We start from the raw sequence: 20,411 nt of genomic DNA, 5'->3' as shown, positions 1-20,411 counted from the left end.
TTTCCTTTCCACTGCTAAGCTTGTAGCAATCGCCTGACAGTGATTTGATTGCTCAGGATTGTTATCTTTTGAGATTAACCTCAGTAAACAGTTTAAAGAGGTATGTAACTTATGCAGCATGCCTTATGGCTATGAGGTAGAGTGCAACCCCATATACTAGTGTCATCCTAGGAAAAAAAAAAGGAAGAGTAGAGTCTGGAATTCTCAACTTGAGGCTATCTTGGCTTCTACCAACAAATGCAGTAGTTCCAGCTGGGCAGGTGGCAGGCTGAAGACTTTAGGCTCTACCTGTGCACTTTTTTTTTTTTCCTATTCTCAGTTTTCATTGTATGAAAATGTTGTTTTGAGTTGCGCAATTTGAGCTTTCCAATTGTAAAGAGTGTTCTATACAATTAAGAGTTTGATAAAGGGTAAAAAAATTGAGAAATATTTTATCTGTAATGCAGATTATCATTTTTATAATAGAGTACCAGCATATATTGAAGACAAATGGTTAAACTTCTCAAAAAAGTAAAAATGTGCTGGGCGCAGTGGCTCACATCTATAATCCCAGCACTTTGGGAGGCCGATGTGGGCGGATCACCTGAGGTCAGGAGTTTGAAACCAGCCTTGACCACCATGGTGAAACTCCGTCTCTACTAAAAATACAAAAATTAGCTGGGCGTTGTGGCATTGGCCTGTAATCCCAGCTACTAGGGAGACTGAGGCAGGAGAATCCCTTGAACCAGGGAGGCGGAGGTTGCAGTGAGCCGAGATCATGCCATTGTACTCCATCTCAAAAAAAAAAAAAAAAAAAAAAGTAAAAATGTGGCCTTGCTAGTTAGGAAGCAACAAGAAAGGCGAGGTATGAATGATATAGGTAGACCAGCAGGAAAGGGACAGCAGAGCTGGGGAAAGAATCTCCATATGCAAATCCCTTCTGTCTTGTTTGAAAGGGCTTTTTGAGTTGGCTAAGATACATAATGAGGCCAAATAACATGAATCAGCTGGGATCAGGTAAAGTGTAAAGCTATTTGGAGGCTTCCTTTTACTTGAGGCTTTGCAGGGGGTCTAGGACACAGAAAGAGAAAAAAAAAAATGGATTAGCCTTAGCAGGTAATCTGCAAATAAGGAAACAGTAACAGGTGGGAGGTTAATTTTTGTTGTAGGGACATCTCGTTGTGTGATGGGTATTTTCCTTGATATAAAAAGATGATGCTAATCCAATGAGACCAGCAAACATGTCCAGAAAGCTTGTGACCATGGGGAAAGACTGGTGTTTGCTTGAAGGTAGTTGTTACTTTTAGAGAGTTCCCTAAACCCAGAATACTATATTCATTAGAGGTCGGGCACTTTGAGATGAGTCTGGTGCTGAGTTGGTATGTTTTATTTATTTAATCCTTACTTTATTTTTTTTCTTAGAGTAAGTGTATTGCTCCATATTGGTGTTAGAATTAAAGTTTGTTTTTTTTTCCTTTCTTTTTGATGTAACATGCTTCAGCTTGATGGTATGTCTTGGTTATACCTGTCTAATCACTTGGTTTGTGACTCATGAATGACTAAAGGCCCTGTATCTCCCGAGGAAGATTGTTAGAATCCTAGCCAGGAATGAAACAGCTTCTGAGTAATGTGAATTACACATTTAATCCTATCACAAGAAAGGCAAACTCTTTCTCTGCAGGCACTTCTAAGATTGCGATTGTATTTATAAATGTTACCCTCTGTCTTGTATGGGCATGGGTGATCACTCTTTCTTGGATATTTTAGCTCTAGTTGTTGCCTTTTATTTGTGGAAACCTCACAAAAGTGTCTTTAAAATTTCCGTCTTGAGTCAGTGAGCTATTTAAATTCAAGCAATAAGTTATTTGATACTCTTAAGAAGTCTTTTCCTCAGTGGCTGAATGAACATCAAATGGGGATGGCAGTAGGAGAAGTGATTGCTAGTGTTGGAATTGGTGTATTTTGGTTTCTGAATACTTGGGGAGATGGTTTAAAACCTTTTTAAAGTAAAGGTGTGAAGTCCATACATTACAGTTATCTCTAGAGATCCCTGGGGAATTGGTTCCAAGACTCCCCTCGGACACCTAAATCCACATATGCTCAAGTTCCTGACATAACATGGCATAGCATTTGTGTATAACATACACGCATTGTTCCATATACTTTAAATCATCTCTAGATTACTTGTAATATCTAATACAATGTAAATGTTATGGTAATAGTTGTGATACTATATTGTATAGGAAATAATGATAAAAAAATTCTGTATATGTTATATACAGACACAGCCATCCATTTATATTTATTTTTAAATATTAATTTTTTTTGAGATGGGGTATTACTCTGTCACCCAGGCTAGAGTGCAGTGGCACGATCTCGGCTCACTGCAATCTCCACCTCCTGGGCTCAAGTGATCCTCCTGCCTCAGCCTCCCGAGTAGCTGAAACCATGGGTGTGCACCACCATACCCGGCTACTTTTTTGTATTTTTGATAGAGATGGGGTTTCACCATGTTGTGCAGGCTGGTCTCGAACTCCTGCATTCAAGTGATCTGCCTGCCTTGACCTCCCAAAGTGCTGGGATTACAGGTGTGAACCACCACGCCTGGCCTATTTTTTAATATTTTCAATTTGCGATTGGTTGAATGTTCAGATGCAGAACTCAAGGACAGGGCTGCTGACTGTACTTATGCCTTCTCTTTCACTGCTTCAAGAGAACAGAATTTTGGCTAATTATTACCATTCATTGTGTTCACAGATTAAAACCCAGCCATGTACCTTGAATTTGTTGGGTGTCAGTCTTTAAAAGGTTTCTACTTTTCCAGACTCCAAATGAATAGACTTGTAAATATGATTATGTTTCTGGATTACAGAAACAGTTATTAGGAGATAACTTTGGTTTTTGGCAGTTTTATTATGATATGCCTAGATTTGTTTTTTTTTTTTTTTGTATTCATCCTCTTTGGTGTTCCTAGAGTTTCTTCAATCTGTGGCCTGATACCTTTGTCAGTTTTGGAAAATACTGGCCAGTATTTCTTCAAATACTGATTCTGTCTAAGTACCCATTTTGCTGCATTTTCCCTTCTCTCAGGTCTCCAGTTATGCGTATGACAGACCTTTTTCATCTTATCCCATATGTTTGTTATGCTCTTTTATGTAGTTCTCATTCTTTTTAATTAGGAGATTTTTCCCCCTTTCATGGTAATAATTTTCATCATTCATAATTTTCATCCTGTTTTCTGTATACTAGTCTTCCAGTTCACTAAATTCTCTTTCCTAATTTGTGTCTAAACTAGGAAAGCTGCTGTTAAACTCATCTATTGAATTCTTAATTTTCATTTGTTTTTGTAGATCTTTCTTCCTTTGTGAGAGTCTGTCTTTTAATTTTCTTAAACACACCAATCTTTTGTTTTAACGTCAATGTCTGTTAACTCCACTCTAGATTACTTGTGGGTCTGTTTCCATTTTCTCGTTTCTGGAACATCAGGTTCTGTTTTTTGGCATTCTTGGCAATTTTTAAAATTTTTTTCATTATTTTTAAACTTATGATTCGTGAATCAGGCAGCCTTCAGAATCACAGCAGATTCAGAGAGATTCCCGATGCCTGGCAATTTTTTATTGAAAATTTGGATGATATCTTCTTAGAGAGTGGATTTAACCTTCTTCTAGCAGTCTGAGCAGATCGCCATGATTGAGTAGAGGCTGGTTTTTTGGTTTGTCCATATTCCCAGAGCATAATGCTTTTGGGATCTCTTTCCAGGGCTCCTCCTCTGCTAGGCACTCAACTTCAACAAAATTTTGTCTCCCTAGTGCTGACAGACTGCTGAAATATCTGCTCAGAAATAGTAGAGGCTACAGTAAGCCGACTCATTCCTTCTAGCAGCTTCTTCCTGCTTGGTTTGTCTGAGCTGTGCCCCAGGTGTGTACAGTTTTTGTGTGCAAATACCCACCTCAAGAGGAAAGGGCACGCAGAATGCCGAGTTTGTTTCAGTGCTTTAGTCCCTTCATTCCATGATTTTGGTTCCTCATGTCCTGGCCACTTTGGTTGCTCTTATCAGACAGAACTCTTCAACAGTTTCTTCTTAGTTTTTTTGGTCTACTTTTGTCGTTGTGCTTAGGAGGACTGTCTGGGAACAGCAACTCCATTATAGGCAGAGAGAAAGTTTGTCATGGATTACTTTGACTTTTAAAAATTAAAACTACATTTATTGAAGTTAACATTTCAAACCTGTTTTACAAGTTGTTAAGCTCATCTTAAGGTCTTACTCGAATAAATCTTTTTTGAGGCCTTTTGTAATTCGTTTAATGAAATATTTCACATTTTGTTGATACATTTAATATTCTTTTTGTTTTAAATTTTTGCTTAACTTTTGGTTTGATTTACTTAATGATTTTCGTATCTAACTTTAAATCTCCCTAGAATTTAAATATATTTGTTAATTAAGGAAATGATTATGTAATTGCAAACAGTTTTGGAGTTTACCTTCTTTGCTGATTGAAGGTGCATAACAACTTCTGACATAAAGTCTGGAGCTGTAAATTCAGAGAAATGTCTCCTGTTCCTGACTGCTTGGCTAAGCCCCTTTTGATAATAATGATGCTATAAACTCCGCAATTAAAAAAAAATAGAGGTTCTTTTTTTTCCCTTTGTTTTGAGATGGAGTCTCGCTCTATCGCTCAGGCTGGAGTACAGTGGCACGATCTCTGCTCACTGCAACCTCTGCCTGCCTGGTTCAACCCATTCTCCTGCCTCAGCCTCCCAAGTAGCTGCGGTTACAGGGGCATGCCACCACACCTGCCTAACTTTTGTATTATTAGTAGAGACAGGGTTTCACCATGTTGGCCAGGCTGGTCTTGAAAAAAAACACAGAGATTCTGATGATGATCATGTAGTCTGTCCCTGCACTTGACTTATATCATAATATGGTTTCAAGCCAGACAAGTCTAACCCTCATCCATCCTTTTCCTGCTTTATCAGTTTTTTGTAATTTTCATACTATTCCTATTTACTTATTAGGACCCATTTACTTATTAGGGAAGTATTTGACATCTAATTGGAGTTTATGCATTCCAAGTTGTGCCTGTCTTCCCATTTAGGTTTTTAGGATGCTCTTATCACAATGGTGTGGGCCGTTCATTGGAAATGAAGCTACTCATTGCCGCGCATTTAAAAATGGACTTGTTTTAAATGTATTGTCACCTAGTGTTTGCAATCTCATTTATCTGGACTATCAACTTACTATTGCTTTTCTGTCTACAGAAAGATAAAAACTCTCCAGATGTCTGCCAGTAATGTCGAAGTTTTTATCCCAATGTCACAAGGAAACACCAATGGCTTCCCCGCGACAACTTCCAACGACCTGAAGGCATTTACTGAAGGAGCTGTGTTAAGTTTTCATAACATCTGCTATCGAGTAAAAGTGAAGAGTGGCTTTCTACCTTGTCGAAAACCAGTTGAGAAAGAAATATTATCGAATATCAAGTATGTACATGAACTTGTAAAGAGACAGCTTTTTAATTTACCTACAGTGAACCTCACAGGTTTTGCCTATTTCCAAGACTGGCTATGAACATTTTTGTACAAGTCTTTGCACAGATATACAGACACATGCTTTCATTTGTTTTAGCTAAACTAGGAGTGAAATAATTGTGTCACATTTTAGGTGTATGTTTAACTCTCAAAGTAACTGCCAGACTTTTTAAAAAAATGTATCACATGTGGCCGTATGGTGGCTCATGCCTGTAATCCCAGCATTTTGGGAGGCCGAGGCAGGGGGATCACGAAGTCAAGAGATTGAGAACATCCTGGCCAACATAATGAAACCCAGTCTCTACTGAAAATACAAAAAATTAGCTGGGCATGGTGGCGTGTGCCTGTGATCCCAGCTACTCTGGAGGCTGAGGCAGGAGTATGGCTTGAATCTGGAAGATCAAGGCTGCAGTGGGCAATGATTATCCCACTGTACAAATGGGTGGCAAAGTGAGAGCCTGTCTTAAAAGAAAAAAAAAAAGCATACTTTGTGAGGGTACATTTATTTTGCTTATCTTATCTTTTAAAGCTAGTAGATTAATAACTTGATGCACTAGAAGTCTCGTCTGCTCAAGGCTTCACACTTTTTTTTTTTTTTTTTTTGAGACAGAGTCTCACTCTGTCACTCAGGCTGGAGTGCAGCAGCACAATCTCGGCTCACTGCAACCTCCACCTCCCGGGTTCAAGTGATTCTCCTGCCTCAGCCTCCCGAGTAGCTGGGATTACAGGTGTGTGCCACCACGCCTGGCTAATTTTTGTATTTTTAGTCGAGATGGGGTTTCACCATGTTGGCAAGGCTGGTCTTGAACTCTTGACCTCATGATCCACCAGCCTCAGCCTCCCAAAGCACTGGGATGTGAGCCGCTGCGCCTGGCCACGCATACTTTTTATGGTCAAATGGCATGCATTTCAGCAATAGATGAGTTCATCTTTACTGCGTGAATAGAACTGTGTTCCTTACTGGGCTCATAAAAATGCAGTCAGATCTTGCAGTTCTTTCACATTTTAGTGGAAAGGTCATCAAGGGTTGGTGTTTTTGCTGCTGGTATTTCCTGTTTAAGTATCCATGAGAAAGGCTATACCTTTTTTGGCTGTAGTATTTCCAGTCTTTCTCCTATCTGCTGGCTCCAACTCTAAATACAGTTTCTGTGGGTAGAGGAAGGGCTGCTGTCACTTATCTTACTTTTGATTTGTGTTTGATAGCAGCATCACCATTCAGCATCTACATTCCAAAAAAACTTATGAGAATTTTGATTTTGGTTTTTCCTCTGGACATTTTGTAACTTCACTTCTAGAACTAGGTCACTATAACCTGATTTCCTCTGCAGGGGGAAGAAGATAAAACAGTCTGACCATGAGAATTTAAAAAGTTGTGATTCTTCTGCCTTAGGACAAATCTTTCTCTTATGTTTGTTTGTCTCCATACCCAGCATTTGAGCTTTCCCTCACCAACGCTGAAGATCTTATGGAAAAAATATATTCATTCTCATAGATATGTGGATGTCCTGTTATTTTAAGAGAAATTCATTATACTCTTGGAAAATTTTTAATTAATAACTTATTTTGAAAGGATTTCAAATTTATTTATTTATTTTTTAGAGATGGAGTCTTGCTGTGTCACTTAAGCTGGAGTGTGGTGCTGCAATCATAGCTCACTACAAGCTCAAACTCCTGGGCTCAAGTGATTCTCCTGCCTCAGTCTCTGGAGTAGCTAGATGCCACAATGCCTGGCTAATTAAAAATTTTTTGTGTGTGGAGATGGGGTCTTCCTAGGTTGCCCAGGCTGGTCTTGAACTCCTGGGCTTAAGTGATCCTTCCACCTTGGCCTCCCAAAGCACTGGGGTTATAAGCATGAGCCAATGCACCTGGCCTGATGTTAAATTTAAACCTTGCAGGAACATAACCCTTTTCATTCAGGTTCTCAGCCAACATTTCACTGCATTTGTTCTCATCACTTTCTCTCTTCATGTTCCCATGGTCATTACTGTTTTTTCTGAACCGTGTAAGTGCAGGCTGTCCACATGGTGCTTCCTTCTCCTTAACTCCTTTGTGTGTGTTCCTGAAAAAACGACCCTTTCCTATATAATCACTCAGACATTGTCCAGGAGCAGCCAAGGGGGAATGTAGCCTTGTAATGAAGGTCTTGGTGGGTCCTCAGGGCCTTGGGTCAACCATGCCCTTCACATATTTGACTGCCACCATATCCTGTCTCTTCAGTCTCATTCAACGTGGTATTTTCTTATCTCATCCCACCCCTGGTGATGTTAAAATTGATCACCTGGTCATGTTGATGTCTGCCAAACTTGGCTATAATGTCACCCTTTCCCCTTGGTAATTGATTAGTGTTATGAGGAGAGATAAGCTGACATTATTCCAGAACTCCATTCTACATTAAACTTCACTAACTTCAGTCCCCACTGGATGACTCCTGCCTGAGTCAGCCATCACTATCATAGTTGCCAGACAGTGATTTTCTATTTTCATTATCTCTTAGTTTGTTTTACTAAAAGGAAAAATCTTCATCTATCACCAGTATAGAGTCAGGGATTTGTATTTTATTCAATTAACGCATTATTATGTTTTACCTTCATACTCTTATTGTTCCTGATTTGGTCAGTGGGCGATCTTTCAAGGTGGGTTCTTCCCTCTCCCCGTCTCTCATTCTTTGGATATATCTCCTCATTCTTATTTTATTTTATTTTATTTTTTTGAGACAGAGGTTTGCTCTTATTGCCCAGGCTGGAGTGCAGTGGCATGATCTTGGCTCACTGCAACTTCCGGCTTCCGGGTTCAAGCAATTCTCCTGCCTCAGCCTCCTAGCTGGGATTACAGGTGCCCACCACCATGCCCAGCTAATTTTTTGTATTTTAGTAAAGACAGGGTTTCATCATATTGGCCAGGCTGGTCTCAAACTCCTGACCTCAGGTGATCCACCTGCCTTGGCCTCCCAAAACGTAAGGATTACAGGTGTGAGCCGCCACACCCAGCCTCTTTTTGTAATTAAACAAATTTTATTAGAGACAAGGTCTTACTTTGTTGCCCACGCTGGAGTGCAGTGGCATGATCATAGCTCACTGCAGCCTCCATCTCTTGGGCTCAAGTGATCCTATCACTCAGCCTCCTGAGTAGCTGGGACCACCGGCACATGCCACCACTTCCAGCTAACTTTTAAGTTTTTTGTAGAGATAGGGTTTCACTATGTTTCCCAGGCACATCTCAAACTCCTGGGCTCAAGTGTTGCTCCCACCTTGCCTCATTCTTTGAATATTTACTTGGCACAGCAAGCGGTTCCAGACTCACTGTGTACTTACCCTGCCTCAGACCTAGAATCAGCTGTTGATTTTTATGGAGGAGACATTTACAAAACCAAAATCTGGGTGTTTAAAATGCTCATTGCTATTGGGATGTCATTGCTTCTAGGCTTTCTCAGTGGAGTGAGACCTAGAGAATATATGTATGCGTATACGTCTACACACATATGCATACACATACATGCGTAACTTTTTAAAAAACTACCTCCCATGTGCAGGTGCATACAGATCTGGCCAAAGCGGGTGGGAGAGGAGCTGGGGGAGCAGTGGTGACCATTCCCGCAGCACCCTGGGAGTTTCCATCTTTATCTTTCTATAGCTGTCTTTGTATATGGATTAAAACCTATGGCTTCTCATTAATTTCTCCAATTCTGATCTGAACCCTCAAGATTCTGTCTATATTTCCATGTTTGTAAAATTTCAAAAAGTGAAAAATCTAGCTCTAATTGGCTAGAGAGGGTGGGAGATTGTTTATATTATGGAATAAGAAAATCAGCAAGTACATTAAGGATGTATGTTAAGGATATACTTCCTGATTTTCCTATTCCATAATATAAACAATCTCCCCACCCTCCAGCTATCTCTTCTCAATTTTTTTTAAAAGGTGAAAACATTTTTCCTTGTCTTTTTAGAAGTAATCCCATTTATAAAAATGCAGAAATTTATTTATTCAACAAATTTTGAATGCCTGCTAGTGCAGGACGTTGTGCAAGATGCTAGTGACACAGGTAAGTCCTCAGTTCAGGGAAGCCTTAAAGCCTAGTGGGGGATTCAGAACACACTTTCACTCTGATAAAAGGATTGATTAGAAGACCCAATGGGAGCCCCAACCCTAAATTGGAGGGCCCGGGCGTGGTGATTGAGAAAGAGAAAATTTTGTGTGTGTAGGGATGGGAGGGTGGGAGGGAGGTGAGCATTGACCTCTCTTGTCCGTAAACAAAACAAGACCAAGGGATTAATCATTATCCACTAAAACATAATAGAGGTGACAGGAAATTTGGGGGTAAATTTTATTCCCTGTGTTCCAGGTTCATGTTCAGTGGTTTACAATAACTGTGCTGTATGTCATGGGCAGGAGGGTGTGAGAGGTGGTAGCAATGTGGCATGCTGTTTTGTTGACAGACTTCTGTAGTGAGGGACACTGACCTGCATGCAAATGCTGTAAAGCAATAAATAAGGGTGGGGAATGCAGTTTCAGGGATGATAGAAGGGTGGAGGGTGGGGTGGGCAGGCCAGTGAATTGTAGACCATAGACTAGAACAGAGGTCAGCAGGCTGTTTCGATAAAGGGCAGATAGTATTAATAAACATTTTCAGCTTTGTGGGCCATGCGTCTGTGTTGCAACTACTCAACTGTGGTGTAGCATGAAGGCAGCCCTAGGTAATACGTAAGGGAATGAGCGCGGCCCTGTTCCAACAACCCTTTGTCTAAGAAAACTGCTGATCCCTGGACTAGAATGTAAACTCCACAAGGGCTCAGACTTTGTTTTTCATTTGTTTGTTTGTTTGTTCTCAACTCTCCCATGCCCTAGAAGAATATCTTGTATGTACATAGTAAATACTTGATCATTGTGTTGAGAGGGTGTAGTTGGAATTAGCCACTGCTCCAGATGGAAACTCTTGGCATTTATGACTGGACATTGTTATTGTTTTCTGTAATGCCAGGGTTTCATCCCAAAGTAGTAAGCCAAGCTCTTTGTCTTAGAACATTCATATTGAGGTTTGGGTTAATCATTCAGGATTGCTTGGTCTTTATTTGAGTAGGTATTTTAGAAACCTGGAAAGCTTTTCTGACAGTGGAGCCTTAGTGAATAACAAGCTTATGGTGATTTTAGAGGCAGTTATTAGGGAGCTGTTTATAAAGAAGATGCATGAAGAGCTATAGATAAATGCACCTTGAAAATTTGCCCAATCATTAGTATGTTGTTTTACACATTTAGAGGGAAAAGTCCACCGAAAGAATAAGAGATTTTTCTGTTAGATCTTGCTCCTGGTTTACCTAACTCCCATTGTCTTTGTGCAGTGTTTCAGTGAGATATACCCCAGTTAATGAGCAAAATGAAAGCTACATTTCACCCTGGTACCCACCAGCCATTGTACAATTGTGACAGTTCAAGTACAACAGGCAGTAAATGCTCAGGGAGTCTTGGGTTTAAGCACTGTGGTGCAGTAGCTTATCACCCATAATTGTATAGGATCATAGGATTGGCCTCTGTGCTAATCATTATTTGAGAATGAAATAGTCTTTGGCTTTGACTTTCCATTTGGAATAGATATTACTTTCTCTGTGGAATATATTGTAACTTACTTACCAATTCTAAGGAGAGAATGGGCATAGACACCTGTGTACCTGTGTTTTGAAAGGAACAAGCCAGGCCCCACCCTGAATTCTCCTTTCTTCTTCTTCTTTTTTTTTTTTTTTTTTTTTTTGAGACGGAGTCTTGCTCTGTTGCCCAGGCTGGAGTACAATGACGTGATCTCGGCTCACTGCAACCTCCACCTCCTGGGTTCAAGTGATTCTCCTGCCTCAGCCTCCCGAGTAGCTGGGATTACAGGCACCTGCCACCGTGCCTGGCTAATTTTTGTATTTTTAGTAGAGACGGGGTTTTGCCATGTTGGCCAGGCTGGTCTAGAACTCCTGACCTCAAGTAATCCACCTGCCTTGGCCTCCCGAAGTGCTGGGATTACAGGCGTGAGCCACCACACCCGGCCGAATTCTCCTTTCTCCAGTTCCTTCACTTATCATTCTACTTGCTATCTTTAGGATAAAATCAAACTATTTGCTGTCTTCTTGGGTCTCAGCACAGTCAACGCTGCCATAATTTTTTCCACCTTCCTTCTCTATCTGAATATTCACTACCCTCAGACATCTACTTCGCTTGAAACGTGCTTATGTACATACCACGTCTTCATATTCTTAAAGGATGACCCTACCGAAGTGATGTCTTCTGCTTCTAAACTTGGAATTTTCCAGTGTATTTATCTGACTCTTAACAAGGAAGAAAATGATATATCTTGAGGATATATCTTTTACTTTTCTAAATGGATTAAGGCTTTTGTTTCTTTCGGTCATGTTTTCTTTTTATCCTGAAGTGCTTTATCCCAGCCTCGATTTCTACTTAGATGTTTCTTGGGCTGATTAGATTTTAGCAGTGAGAATACTTCTACCAGTATTCCACAAATTAGCCACTTATTAATTGTGTAGAATTTGACTAGGTAGCAAATGTGACCACTTGAAGATACAGTACTGATCATCAAACAGTACTCAGAACACGCCATGTATTTCATTTCACACTGTGTTAAGAGCAGTAAGTGTAACAGAGATGTTTCACAAGAATCTGTTAGTTATTTCAAGGAACGTTAAATGTTGAATGTCATTTTCCAGAAAATATAAATGGGTTAAAGAATAAGTGAGAGGAATTTAGAGGACTCTATGACATTTTTCTTGTAGGACTTGACCAGTGATTAACATCCATTATATATTACACATCAAATCAACAATCTTTTTTTTTTTTTCTTTAAGTAGAGACAGTGTCTCCCTATGTTGCCCAGGCTGGTCTCAAACTCCTGGCCTCAGGCAGTCCTTCCACTTTGGTCTCCCAGAGTGCTGGGATTACAGGCCTGAGCCACCATGCATGACCTGTTTTGTTTGTTTGTTTGTTTTCTTTAAGAGTTGGTTTGTGCTTGTTTTCTATTTGTAATTTCATCAACCTTCATTGAGTATATTCAGTGCATACCCTAAATTAATAGAACCTGACTTAAAATGGAATAGTAAATCAGTCTGTTTTCGTGTTTACAGTGGGATCATGAAACCTGGTCTCAACGCCATCCTGGGACCCACAGGTGGAGGCAAATCTTCGTGAGTATAAGAGAGTATAAGTAAGCGTTTTCTGTGCACTTTTAATGTGCTTTTAAAATCCACTTTTTTTGTGTGCAAGCAGGTATTTATTGAGCATTTGCAATGCATGTCAGGTCTGGTTCTAGGTGCTGCGGATAACTGTAGTTGTGTGGTTTTTTCCCAAAGACCAGATAGTCTTATTAGGTTAGCTTTACTAATAGGACTTGATAAGGTGATTGATATGTAGCAGTTGACCATGTTATCAGCTAATAGGGAGGAAAAAGAATGGGAGAATATTAAAAGTAGGGAAAGGGAGCAGAAGATGTAAGTAAAGGCATGAGTCTTAGATAAGAGAGCACATTGCCTGTGTTAGTACCTCCAAGGTCAGACAGCTGGAAGGGCCATTTGGGAGATCTGTACTTGATCAGCCAATGGTGTCTTGCTTTATGTTTTGGGGCTTTATTGTAATGTACAATGAAAAGAGAAAGATGAGAATTTTTAAAGGCATAATTTTAGTTAAACCATAGAATTTCTTGACCAGTTAATTTTCTAACTAAAGCAGAATTTGGATTCAAAGTAGCCATGAGATATATAGCGTGTGTTGGAGGTAAAAAACCCCACAACATATACATTCTCTTATAGGTTATTAGACCCACAACATATATGTCCTCTTATAGGTTATTAGATGTCTTAGCTGCAAGGAAAGATCCAAGTGGATTATCTGGAGATGTTCTGATAAATGGAGCACCGCGACCTGCCAATTTCAAATGTAATTCAGGTTACGTGGTACAAGTAAGTATTAGTGGGTTTGCATTTTCTGTTTCCTCTGTTTCTATATGGGTAAGCGCTTTGGCTGATAGTTCAGTGTGCTTCCAATTGATTATGTGACATGGTCCTAGAGCTGACGTTCTTTACAGCAGCTTTTGTTAATTTCTCATAGACGCTTATGTGAAAAGGCAGGGAGAATCTGGAATGTGGCCCTTGTAAGGACAGTGATACCAATTCTAGTTTTTGTATCATTCCTAAAAGATACTACTGTTATCTTTTTTTGCCTTTCCTTCACCTTTCTTTTCCCCTAGCTTAGAAAGATATTTTGGCAAATCCTTGTATGAAGCAGTTTGGAAATGTCTGCTGGTAGTTAACATAATTACTTGCATTCTATTTGGGTGTACAGATAGGGGGTGAAAAATGATTGTAGCAGGCTTTGCAGACATCTATGGAGTTAACTGTCATTTGCAGAACTGCAGGTTCATCATTAGCTAGAACTTTACCTTAATTATGTTATCTTTGTGGATTATGTTATGTATACTAAACAGTCATGGTCTTAGAAAAGACTCATTATTATTATGTCTCATTAAAATGCGATTTGCCTTAAGGATGATGTTGTGATGGGCACTCTGACGGTGAGAGAAAACTTACAGTTCTCAGCAGCTCTTCGGCTTCCAACAACTATGAAGAATCATGAAAAAAATGAAAGGATTAACAGGGTCATTCAAGAGTTAGGTCTGGATAAAGTGGCAGACTCCAAGGTAATGTGGAAAAATTGAAAGCATCATGAGTAGCATAAGTAGGACCTCCCCTGTGTGGATAAAATTACTCTGATTCAGAAGTTTCCTGTAATGTGTGTAGTCAAAAATGGTTGCTTTCCATAACAATGAGAAAAGCGGCTTGTTATATAACATGAATGTGGAAATTAACCTGGAAAAAAAATCTTCACATTGGTTGAATTCTGCACCTGAAGTGAGGCAATGTGGTGTTGTATGTGAAAGTGTTCATCACCTGGCCTTTCCTTATGCTCCTCCCCCACCTCATGGTTTAAGTCACGTCTCATTCCGTGTCTGCACTAACTTTCCTTCTTCCTCTTTTTTCTCTTCCTCCTTTTAGTCACTCTTCCTCCAAGGGACTTTGTTCCATTGCTATTGAGGTATATTTCTGGGATTGATAAGTGGTGAGAGTCCAAGGATTCTTGCTATGTATCAGCAGTCCCCAACTTTTGGCACCAGGGACCAGTTTTGTGGAAGACAGTTTTTCTGTGGACCACAGTAGGGGGGATGGTTTTGGGATAATTCAAGTGCATTACATTTATTGTACACTTTATTTCTATTATTATTTCATTGTAATATATAATGAAATAATTATACAACTCATCATAATATGGAATCAGTGGGAGCCCTAAGCTTGTTTTCCTGCAACTAGATGGTCCCATTTGGGGGTGATGGGAAACAGTGACACATCATCAGGCATTAGATTCTCATAAGGAACACACAATTTAGATCCCTTGTACGTGCAGTTCACAATAGGGTTCATGCTCCTATGAGAATCTAATGCCGCCACTGACCTGACAGGTGGAGCTCAGGCAGTAATGCAAGCATTGGGGAGCGGCTGTAAATACCGATGAAGCTTTGCTCACTTGCCAGCTGTGCATCCTGGTTCCCCAGGAGTTGGGGACCCCTGCTCTATGTGTTTCAGTTTCCTATAATTTGACTTCCAAAATTATATTTGGTCAAATTAGGATTTATTTCTCATTTGTGTAGTGTCTGTTTTTTTTTATAGCCTTTCTTTTGATAGTTTTGTCTCTCATTCCCTCCCTTCTTCTCTGCCTCTTTTTCTTCTGCCAAATGTTTACAGACTTTTGTATGCTAAGCTGTCTTTTAGGTTCTAGAGATAGAATTGTGGGGAAGAGAGACAAAGTAACTCCTCCTCTTGTGGGTTGGAGAGGATCGTGAAGAAAAAAATGAGATGAATGAATGAACTTTACAATTGATTAATAGGTATGGAAGATTTGCTGAGAAGATATTTGAAGCTTTGGGTGAAAATGAGCTTTTTGCATGTAATGGCTATAGTGTAATCCCCTGTGATATCCCTTACTTAGAAGCAATGAAGAATGAGATGTTCTAATGGTCTATACTTCATATTATGCTTTCTGACAGTCCTTTCTGTTCAGGGTGTTTTACTGTATTTTGTTTGGAAGAGTAACTCTGAGATGCCACCATTCACTACTTATTTCCGCTTTATGAGTGACTGGGTTTTCTTTGCTTTGGTTCTGTTTGATTTTATCTTTCCAGTAAGGTGGTTTGTTCCACTCTGTTCTTTACCTTCAGGCAGCCATTGCCCTATGTTGCTTGTTAGGATTTCTAGGGAAAATAGACTGTGAAGGCACAGCTATTGACTTCCTAGTTTATTTATCTAAATTATTGAAGCAATACATTTAAAATATTTTACTTTTTGTGAAATTTTAAACATAACAGAAATGTAGAGTGAATTGTCTGGTTACTATAGTAATTATATGGTTATAGTATAATTAATATAATAATGAGACAATTAATATCATTTACATAGATTTCCCAGTTATTAACCTTAGGTATATATGGGGTCAATTTGGGGAGCCTCATGGTAATTGAAAAGGTGTTAATATCGTATGAGAGAAAGTGAACTTTCCTAGCTGCAGAGCCCATGCTCTTACTGTAAGTCCACCTGGAGGCTGGGAGGGGAGAGAGTGTTAGAAGGCTAATAATTATAGTTGTGTTCACATTTTCTTCTCCTGACTTTATCTCCCTTTTTAGACTGTGATTTCACCATGTCACCTATCTTTTAGCATTCTGAACTTCAAACTAAATATTTGACTTGGTGAAGAACAAACTGTTAAAAGCAGGTGCTTTTTTAAAAAAATTTTATCTTTCATTCAAGTTCTGGGATACATGTGCAGAACGTGCAGGTTTGTTACATATGTATACATGTGCTATGGTGGTTTGCTGCACCCTTCAACCCGTTATCTACATTAGGTATTTCTCCTAATGCTATCTCATCCCTAGCCCCTGACACCCTGACAGGCCCCAGTGTGTGATATTCCGCTCCCTGTGTCCATGTGTTCTCATTGTTCAACTCCCACTTATGAGTGAGAACATGCGGTGTTTCGTTTTCTGTTCCTGTGTTAGTTTGCTGAGAATGATGGTTTCCAGCTTCATCCATGTCCCTGCAAAGGACATGAACTCATTCTTTTTTATGGCTGCATAGTATTCCGTGGTGTATGTATGCCACATTTTCTTTATCCAGTCTATCATTGTGGGCGTTTGGGTTGGTTCCAAGTCTTGCTATTGTGAATCGTGCTGCAATAAATACATGTGTGCATGTGTCTTTATAGTAGAATGATTTATAATCCTTTGGGTATATACCCAGTAATGGGATTGCTGGGTCAAATGGTATTTCTGGTTCTAGATCCTTGAGGAATTGCCACACTGTCTTGCACAATGGTTGAACTAATTTACACTCCCATCAACAGTGTAAAAGCATTCTTATTTCTCCACATCCTCTCCAGCATCTGTTGTTTCCTGACTTTTTAATGATCACTATTCTAACTGGCGTGAGATGGTATCTCATTGTGGTTTTGATTTGCATTTCTCGAATGACCAGTGATGATGAAGTTTTTTTCATATGTTTGTTGGCTACATAAATGTCTTCTTTTGAGAAGTGTCTGTTCATATCCTTTGCCCAATTTTTGATGGGGTTGTGTTTATCTCGTAAATTTGTTTAAGGTCTTTGTAGTTTCTGGATGTTAGCCCTTTGTCAGATGGATAGATTGCAAAAATTTTCTCCCATTCTGTAGGTTGCCTGTTCACTCTGAAGATAGCTTTTTTTTTTTTTTGCTGTGCAGAAGCTCTTTAGTTTAATTAGATCCCATTTGTCAATTTTGGCTTTTGTTGCAATTGCCTTCAGTGTTTTAGTCATGAAGTCTTTGCCCATGCCTATGTCCTGAAGGGTATTGCCTAGGTTTTCTTCCGGGTTTTTTACAGTTTTAGGTCTTACATTTAAGTCTTTAATCCATCTTGAGTTGAGGTGTAAGGAAGGGGTCCAGTTTCAGTTTTCTGCATATGGCTAGCCAGTTTTTCCAGCACCATTTATTAAATACGGAATCCTTTCCCCGTTGCTTGTTTTTGTCAGGTATGTCAAAGATCAGATGGTTGTAGATGTGTGGCATTATTTCTGAGGCCTCTGTTCTGTTCCATTGGTCTATATATCTGTTTTGGTACCAGTACCATGCTGTTTTGGCTACTGTAGCCTTGTAGTATAGTTTAAAGTCAGGTCACATGATGCCTCCAGCTTTGTTCTTTTTGCATAGGATTGTCTTGGCTATACAGGCTTTTTTTTTGGTTCCATATGAAATTTAAAGTAGTTTTTTCTAATTCTGTGAAGAAAGTTAATGGTAGCTTGATGGGGATAGCATTGAATCTCTATATTACTTTGGGCAGTATGGCCATTCTCATGATATTGATTCTTCCTATCCATGAGCATGAAATGTTTTTCCATTTGTTTGTGTCCTCTCTTATTTTGTTGAGCAGTGGTTTGTAGTTCTCCTTGAGGAGGTTTTTCACATCTTTTGTAAGTTGTATTCCTAGGTATTTTATTCTCTTTGTACCAATTGTGAATGGAAGTTCATGATTTGGCTCTCTGTTTGTCTATTATTGGTGTATAGGAATGCTTGTGATTTTTGCACATTGATTTTGTATCCTGAGACTTTGCTGAAGTTGCTTATCAGCTTAAGGAGATTTTGGGCTGAGACAAGGGGCTTATCTAAATATACAATCATGTTATCTGCAAACAGAGACAATTTGACTTCCTCTTTTCCTATTTGAATATGCTTTATTTCTTTCTCTTGCCTGATTGCCCTGGCCAGAACTTCCAATATTATGTTGAATAGGAGTGGTGAGAGAGGGCGTCCTTTTCTTGTGCCAGTTTTCAAAGGGAATGCTTCCAGCGTCTGCCCATTCAGTATGATATTGGCTGTGGGTTTGTCATAAATAGCTCTTTCTATTTTGAGATACATTCCATCAATACCTAGTTTATTGAGAGTTTTTAGCATGAAGGGGTGTTGAATTTTATCGAAGGCCTTACTGCATCTATTGAGATAATCATGTGGTTTTCATCATTTGTTCTATTTATGTGATGGATTACGTTTATTGATTTCTATATGTTGAAGCAGCCTTGCATCCCAGGGATGAAGCTGACTTGATCATGGTGGATAAGGTTTTTGATGTGCTGCTCGATTCAGTTTGCCAGTAGTTTATTGAGGATATTCACATTGATGTTGATCAGGGATATTGGCCTGAAATTTTCTTTTTTTGTTGTGTCTCTGCCAGGTTTTGGTATTAGAATGATGCTGGCCTCATAAAATGAGTTAGGAAGAAGTTCCTCTTTTTCTATTGTTTGGAATAGTTTCAGAAGGAATGGTACCAGCTCCTCTTCGTACCTCTGGTAGAATTCGGCTGTGAATCTGTCTGGTCCTGGACCTTTTTTGGTTGGTAGGGTATTAATTATTGCCTCAATTTCAGAACTTGCTATTGGTCTACTCAGTGATTCGACTTCTTCCTGGATTAGTCTTGGGAGGGTGTATGTGTCCAGGAAAATCCATTTCTTCTAGATTTTCTAGTTTATTTGTGTAGAGGTGTTTATAGTATTCTATGATGGTAGTTTGTATTTCTGTGGGATCAGTGATTGTATCCCCTTTATCATTATGTATTGTGTCTATTTGATTCTTCTCTCTTCTTTATTAGTCTAGCTTGTGGTCTATGTATTCTGTTAAACTTTTCAAAAAACCAGCCCTGGATTCATTGATTTGTTTGAAGAGTTTTTTCCTGTCTCTATCTCCTTCAGTTCTGCTCTGATCTTAGTTATTTCTTGTCTTCTGCTAGCTTTTGAACTTGTTTGCTATTGCTTCTCTAGTTCTTTTAATTGTGATGTTAGGGTGTCGATTTTACATCTTCCCCACTTTCTCCTGTGGGCATTTAGTGCTATAAATTTCCCTCTAAACACTGCTTTAGTTATGTCCCAGAGATTCTAGTACGTTGTGTCTTTGTTCTCATTGGTTTCAAAGAATTTATTTATTTCTGCCTTCATTTCATTATTTACCCAGTAGTCATTCAGGAGCAGGTTGTTCAGTTTCCATGTAGTTCTACAGTTTTTTTTTGTTTTGTTTTTTGTTTTTGAGACAGAGAGTCTCGCTCTGTTGCCCAGGCTGGAATGCGATGGTGCAATCTCAGCTCACTGCAAGCTCCGCCTCCTGGGTTCATGCCATTCTACTGCCTCAGCCTCCCGAGTAGCTGGGACTACAGGCTCCCGCCACTCCGCCTGGCTAATTTTTTGTATTTTTAGTAGAGATGGTGTTTCACCGCGTTAGCCAGGATGGTCTTGATCTCCTGACCTCATGATCCGCCCACCTTGGCCTCCCAAAGTGCTGGGATTACAGGCGTGAGCCACCACGCCCAGCCATAGTTGTGCAGTTTTGAGTGAGTTTTTTTTTTTTTTGAGACAGAGTCTCGCTTTGTCGCCCAGGCTTGAATGCAGTGGTGCGATCTTAGCTCACTGCAAGTTCAGCCTCCCAGGTTCACGCCATTCTCCTGCCTCAGTCTCCGGAGTAGCTGGGACTACATGCGCCCGCCACCACGCCCAGCTAATTTTTTGTATTTTTAGTAGAGACGGGATTTCACCGTGTTAGCCAGGATGGTCTTGATCTCCTGACTTCATGATCCACCCGCCTCAGCCTTCCGAAGTGCTGGGATTACAGGCATGAGCCACCATGCCCGGCCTTGAGTGAGTTTCTTAATCCTGAGTTCTAATTTGATTGCACTGTGGTCTGACAGACTGTTGGTTATGATTTCCATTCTTTTGCATGTGATGAGGAGAGTTTTACTTCCAATTATGTGATAAATTTTAGAATAAGTGCTATGTGGTGCTGAGAAGAATGTATATTCTATTGCTTTG

General features: G+C 39.7%; 1 protein-coding gene across 3 annotated transcripts in view; it reads left to right on the top strand.

The window, feature by feature from the left end:
• ABCG2 (ATP binding cassette subfamily G member 2 (JR blood group)) overlaps window positions 1–20,411 on the top strand; it is a 141,906-nt gene that overhangs the window by 88,956 nt on the left and 32,539 nt on the right. For all 3 annotated transcript variants that reach the window (XM_024246271.3, XM_024246270.3, XM_024246272.3), the window contains exons 2-5: window positions 5,239–5,460; window positions 12,618–12,677; window positions 13,334–13,448; window positions 14,033–14,185. In XM_024246271.3, the coding sequence (XP_024102039.2) occupies window positions 5,258–5,460; window positions 12,618–12,677; window positions 13,334–13,448; window positions 14,033–14,185 (531 nt within the window). In that variant the 5' untranslated portion in view covers window positions 5,239–5,257. The remainder of the gene's footprint in view (window positions 1–5,238; window positions 5,461–12,617; window positions 12,678–13,333; window positions 13,449–14,032; window positions 14,186–20,411) is intronic.

This window comes from Pongo abelii, chromosome 3 (genome assembly GCF_028885655.2).
Source record: "Pongo abelii isolate AG06213 chromosome 3, NHGRI_mPonAbe1-v2.0_pri, whole genome shotgun sequence".
NCBI classification, from domain to species: Eukaryota; Metazoa; Chordata; class Mammalia; order Primates; family Hominidae; genus Pongo; species Pongo abelii.
Note: the sequence above shows the minus strand (reverse complement) of the source record. Positions and strands in the feature narration are given on the sequence as shown.